Here is a 6765-nt window from a genome sequence, read left to right as displayed (position 1 = left end):
ATTTCATGGCATTCCTGTAATAATTGTCGTATATACAACTGTGAGAAGGGTATTGTATAATTATTACACTTATTGATATAATTACTACTGGTATATTTAGTATATAATAGTTTATTAACTATTATAATTAAATACAATAACAAATATTATTATATAGTAAATAACAGTTCTTCAATAATAACCATATAATGAAACAAACACCAATAGCACTTCCACTTAAAAAAGATGATAAGGAAAGAAACCTATGCCTCCTCTTTCATTATTAGACTTAAGACAGATAAATAGATGTCTTAAGTCTAATAATCTAGAAATCAAAATAATAAATAATAATAATTTCAAAAAGATTCCAAGTCCTCTTTGGTTCTACCTTGCACTTAACCTTTTACCTAACACATTTAACAAAACATAATATGGTTACGATATCAGACACAACAAAACAACATTGTTCACATTATCACACCTCATGTGTATGGATAATATCAAATTTTACACATTCACACAGAATTAGCTTCATCATCTCTTACAAATTATCTCTTACACAATTCATTTGTATATTCAAATAATATACAAATGAAGTTTGGTCCAGACAAATGCAAAACATTCCACATTCAAAAAGGAATTCTGAGACTTTGTACTCAGATATAGCGATAGTGTTGTCCGGTTTTCACCCTGACAAGCTGGTTTTTAAATTCATGGTCTGGATTGATTATTAATTTGTCCAGTTTTTGTAGAAATTGTGTAATTATGATAAAACAAATTTATAAAAATATTTGTGAGTATTTTATTTTAATGGTTAAACACTTTAACTTCACACCCTCACCCAAACTTATCTCCATATTATCCGTAGGCTAAGAGTGACAGAAAATGTATTTTTAAAATTCTAACTTGCAAATATCTCTGGCAAATATTAGGTCTGTTCCAACACATTATGAAAAATGCTCACTCTGGAAAAACCAACAAGTGCACTCCACTCACCCAAGAAATAAGACAACTGTGGAGGATGGATAGGATATTTATTATACCTATTGTTCTCTCTTTCACTGGTGTCATACCACATACACTACAACACTACACAAAATTCTAGAAATGTTAATCCTTAATAAAAACATATACAATGCACTATAGAAAGCTGCAATATGCACTTGTCACATTGTTAAGAAGTTTCACATGGACACATATACAAATAACACAGAAGCTTACTGTTATACTTGTTTGGGTAACTGTGCTTTGACTTTATTCCAGTACTTAGCACCAGTATCAGCTGGGTGTGACATTTGCATAATTATTATTATTATTATTATATTTAAGAATAATTATTTACAATATTTAATATTATATGATAATTATATAAATTAAAATATTGTAATACATTTTTATTCTTTGCAGTATTTACAAAAATTCTTTTCAACTACTTTTATGCACAAGCATCCGTTATGGAAACAAATCACACCATATGAAATTTATAACAAAATACAGAAAAAATTTTCAACATCATTTCATAAAATGCACAACTAATCGAGTATCATTTAATAGGTAAAAATGTATAAAATCTCCAATTTAATTTTATAATTAGTGTATTACATGAACAATTATTATTGTGACATCATCACAATAAATAATTGCTCTTGTAATACACTAATACAGGATGCAATTTTTAATCATATTTTTAATTTATTTAATTTAAAATATATGCTCTGCATGTCAAATTAGTAGTGCCCCTGTACATCACTGTTTCCTTTAACAATAGAATCATGCCCATCTTCTATTAACTGCTTTCAGGGAAAAAGCTTTGAATTGAAATAACATAACTTCTGGTTTGCATCAGAAGTTTGTATACAGTTAATCGGAGCCTTCTGTCCCTAAGGTTTCCATATCTGGTCTTGTTATCTGTCTAACTCCGTAAGAAAAGACAGACAGACGGACAAACAACAGTGGGAAATTATAAGTCTATAAGTCTATAATTTTTTTGAAATTGCAGCCCAATAAATAAATATAGTTATAGGTGTATAAACTAAAAATATCCACAGTTTTGGTAGACAAGTTTGATATTTTTTAAAATTTATTAGCATAGATTGTTGCGCAGACTCAATAGATTTAAATTCATTTTGTCAGGGCAATAATATTACAAACATAAAGAAAATGGTTTAATGTAGTTGGCAAATTTTACAAACATGAGGAAAGGGAGGAGAAGCTTCAGTTAAACATTTCAGGGATGGCAAGTAGGACTGTTTACAGCATCATAGAAAAGTTGGAAAGTGGTAAGATATCTGGGGAGTGGATGAAAGAGAATTAAAATGACAGATAGCAAAAGTGTCATTGGAAAGAGAAACAATCAGAGAAGTTGAACAGTCACTAAGAAAACCTGGAAGAAAGATCAAAATGTCTCTTCAGTATGTTAAAAACATACTAATCAAGCAAAATGTCCTTTGGAAGCAAAAGTCAGCCCCAAAAAAAACAAAAGAAAACTCAAATTGCAAAGGACTCTTCTGTAAAAAATGCAGGAGGGCAATTTCAAAGCTTCAAATGAACTGGATGTTGTTATGGACAATGAGTCATACTTTACTTTTGATGGAAGTAGCTGCATTAGGAACAATACTTACTATTGTAAGGATGGGGTTGAGATTGATTTACATGTAAAATTTAAATACCATGCAAAAGTTTATCAGAAAATATTGATTTGAGTAGTAATCAGTCCAAAAGGAAGATCTCAAGCATTCTTAGCACCCTCTTGTCTTTGCATCAACAAAGAAGTGTACATAAAGGATTGTCTAAGATGACCATTCCTCAAGAAATATCATTCAGGTAGTCTGTATATATTCTGGCCAGACAGCTGCATAGTACATAACAGATACAGTTTCTATGCTAGAGGAATATGGAATCTCTTATGTCAGCAAAGAGAATACATTACAAATATTTCTCAGCCAATTGAACAATTCTGGTACCAGGTAAAATAGAAATTATGTGAAAATGAGCACTGTCAAAAATGAAGTGGAATTGAAATACTGCATCAAGTTCAAACTCTGCCAATTTAATTCCATGCACTTTCAAACCCTGATAGCCATTATCAATTCTAAAATAAGAAAAACTGCAAACTGTGGACCAAATTTTATAATTTAGAGACTGAAAAAACTAATTTTGTAAATTTTGTGTTATTGGATAATCATATTGTAAAAGAAAAGAAGCTTGATTTTGTAAAATTTTTTGTTTACGCACCCTTATTTATGATTTTATTTAAATATACGATAAAATATAGTTGTTATAATATTGAGTATAATTATTATACTTTAAAGTTAGATGCATACTGAAAAAATATGAAAATGTAATAATACAGTAGTAACATTTACAATAATAGAAAATACTAATGATTGAATTTGTATTAAATATAACAAATTTATATTTGAGGCTGAGCATTAACAAAGCCTCTTCTATGTGGCTTACAGAATTGTGTTCATTCTCAAAATCTGTTTGATTGATTTTGATTAAACTTTGTCATTTTCCAATAATGATGATTCCAATTTAGATGAGAAATCCAAAAATGTAATAAAAAAATAGGGATTCATAACTTCATTTTCGATATACAGTGGGGTCAAAGTGACAATGTCTGTTCTTTCTGACAGAACAGAGCACACAACAGAATTTAGGGGTCAAAAATAAAAACAGTAATGCATGCACCTAACAGAAAATAGAAGCACGTGATGTCCTAGTAGTATTATAAGATTTGGTGCTATATCTATATATACAGTATGAAATCTTATATTTAAAAAATAATAAATTTCCAAATTTAAATTTTAAATATAGAAATCTATAAAAACTAACATGTGATTATTTATTGTGACACTGTCATAATGCCAGGCTGCAATTTTTAATTTATTTAATTTAAAATATCAATATATGCTCTCCACCTGAAATTACTAGTGGCTTGCTCCTTTACATTGTACTTTTCCTTTAACAACAGGTCATCTAATTAACACCTTTCAAGGGAAAATTTTTGAATTGAAATAACATGATCTCCGGTTTGCATCAGATGTTAATGTATACTTAATCAGGGTCTCCTGCCCTAAGGTTTCCATATCTGGTCTCATCTTTCATCAACCTAGCTCTGTTCTCATGATTAAGGAAAGATGGACAGACAGAAAAACAGTGGTGGGAATTTATAGGTCTACAATTTTTTCAAATTGCAGCTCAATTACAATATTTAAATATTGAATAATCATGCAGTATTTGTTAAATTAAAACATTAATTTCAAAGTTATTAATTATATTAAAGATTATTCAATAAAAAATATTTTGTAAAAGAAATATATACAAGTTGTAATTTTAATTCACATTTAAAATAATTAATTATCTCTTAATACCGGTAGCAGATGCTATTTCATTTTTTATAATTATTCACTATTAAACTTTTTTATACATGTTATGAAAAACAAAAGATTATAGTAATTCTGGAATATTGAAATCTTTATTCAATAGAACATAAACCAAAAAATGAACACTTGAAAGATTTATAGGAATCAAAAGATTTACATATAAAATGTTTTTTTGAGATATTCTTCAGCTTCTATTAGAGGGTTTCAAGCCGAGACAAAAGATTTCATCTCTGTATGCAAATCTGATAGAGTAATGAAATCATATCTATCTTATCATAAGTCTGATTCCTATAATCTTTCAAGTATTCTATATAAAATGGAGTTATTTACATGTAAACAAATTTTTAATTTTATTCAATGTATAAAAATAAGTTTTTGTAATGAGATATGTTGTAATATACAGTAATTTGATAACATTTTAAAAATATATCTATATAATTTTTTTTCCAGACAAAAACCTTATTTACGTTTAGGATGGTTTAGTTTTGTTGAAAATTGTCTTAGAAATCAAGTTTTATGGTTGGATTGTTTTAAGATATTTGAGAGAAATTTGGAAAAAGTAATTAGGAGGTAATTTTGTATTATGTGATTGATGTTTGTTTGAAAACATTTTTAAACAGATAAAAATATATTATATTATAAGTTTTGTTTATAAAATTTCTAACATAGATTTCTTAATTAAAAATTTTTTCTGTAATATAGTGAAAGTAATTTTTTGGAATTCTTAGAGGGAATTAAAACCTGTCCTAGAAACATTAAAAAATATAATGCTGTGAGTATGATATTAGAAAGTTAAAAAATATATTAATCTTATAAACTTTTTTATATCATAAAAATATTTAAACTATTTTAAAAGGTTGAGTCTTACTTAAAGAAAATGTCCAAGAAATTATCTTCATTACAAAATTCTCAGATTAAAGAAGTATTGGGTATGTTTTCAGATGGTAAACAACAGTTGAAAAAAGAGTTACAGCAAGTGGAGTCTTGGTTACAATTGAAACTTTGGACTTAATTTATTCAATAAAACTCAGTTTGTGTGTATATTTATATATATAAACATTAGAAATATATCATCAGTTTGCTATACATTTTATATCTATTATATGAGCAAATTTTAGCTTTGTTTCTACAATGAACAATGATGGATTAAAGAAACTACAGTTTACAGTTGAGATTGCCAGTCATCCTGTTTTTTCTGGGACAGTTCCATTTTTCAGTGTTTTATCCCAAGTCCTGGGCAGCACTATCCTAGGACAATATTTGCAAATGCCCCACATTTTGCATTTGCAAAACAAACAATATTTTTAAAATAAATCTATATGGCAACATTTCCCACAGTCAAGTTTGGGATGACAGGATTAGAAGAGATCAGAGACATGACATAATATACATTTACGCAGTGCAATTATAACAAACCAACAAAACTCCAGTAAATATATAACCTAGTTCTGCTGTTTTTATTACAACTTTTAAATTGCTGTCTGACATATTTGCATAAGTTGTGTTTACAGATTGTATTGTGCTGTACTAACATTTAGCTTGAATATTAAATATGTCTGCTAATAAGAAATTGAAAAAGGAATGCCACTTTAAACTTTATAATGAGAGAATACATATCATTATCAAAACATTTATTACAATTTATTACTAAAACTGATATATTTGAAATAGTTGAAATCATTGATAAATACACAATTGCTAGTGATTATTTGATGTGAAAATTAAAAAAGTTAAATTGAAAATAAGTTTTTTTTTTAATATTCCTGTTATAGTTTTGTTGTTTCACTTGTATTTTTTATGTATTTTAACAATATATATACAAATTAATATAGAAATATTCAATTTTTGTTGGGCTGCAATTTTGAAAAAATTATAGACCTATAAATTTCCATGGTCAATTGTCTTTCCTTAATCTGGAGAACAAAGTTAGATGAAAGACCAGAAACCTGAGGGATAAGGAGACCCAAATTAACTTTGTATGAATTTCTGATGGAAACCATTAGTCATGTTATTTCAATTCAAAAATTTTTTTCCGAAAGGTATTACACACAGTAAGTTCAAAATCTTCCCAAAGGACATAGGAGATTATGTTAAAGAACTGGAAAATGTTGCAAAGAACATTTAGTATGAAAAACTTTCTATTTATTTGCATACTTATATGATTATGTATATAATATAATTATCTGAACAACGTAATTATTTTATTAATAATAGTAACATACAAAGAACATATATATGCATCGGGAGGATTTTGATGCAAACAAAAATCTGTATCATATTTGTGGAAAAAGTACACTTCAGTAATCAGTATAGCTTCCTTTGGCCTTTAAAATATTCCTAATGCGATCAGACATAGAATTAATAATAATCCTGCAATTGTGCAATGTTATTTTGTTTT

At 27.6% G+C, this 6765-nt stretch overlaps 1 protein-coding gene across 1 annotated transcript in view; it reads left to right on the top strand.

Moving 5' to 3' along the window:
* Positions 1-5969, top strand: part of LOC111624120 (leucyl-cystinyl aminopeptidase-like) — a 37925-nt gene extending 31956 nt beyond the window's left edge. The window contains exons 16-18 of the mRNA XM_023366940.1: positions 4818-4937; positions 5070-5139; positions 5224-5969. Coding sequence (XP_023222708.1) covers positions 4818-4937; positions 5070-5139; positions 5224-5379 — 346 coding nt within the window. The 3' untranslated portion in view covers positions 5380-5969. The remainder of the gene's footprint in view (positions 1-4817; positions 4938-5069; positions 5140-5223) is intronic.
* Positions 5970-6765: the final 796 nt, after the last annotated feature.

This window comes from Centruroides sculpturatus, unplaced genomic scaffold (assembly GCF_000671375.1).
Source record: "Centruroides sculpturatus isolate CEXI.00-Female unplaced genomic scaffold, Cexi_2.0 scaffold29, whole genome shotgun sequence".
Classification (NCBI taxonomy): Eukaryota; Metazoa; Arthropoda; class Arachnida; order Scorpiones; family Buthidae; genus Centruroides; species Centruroides sculpturatus.
Note: the sequence above shows the minus strand (reverse complement) of the source record. Positions and strands in the feature narration are given on the sequence as shown.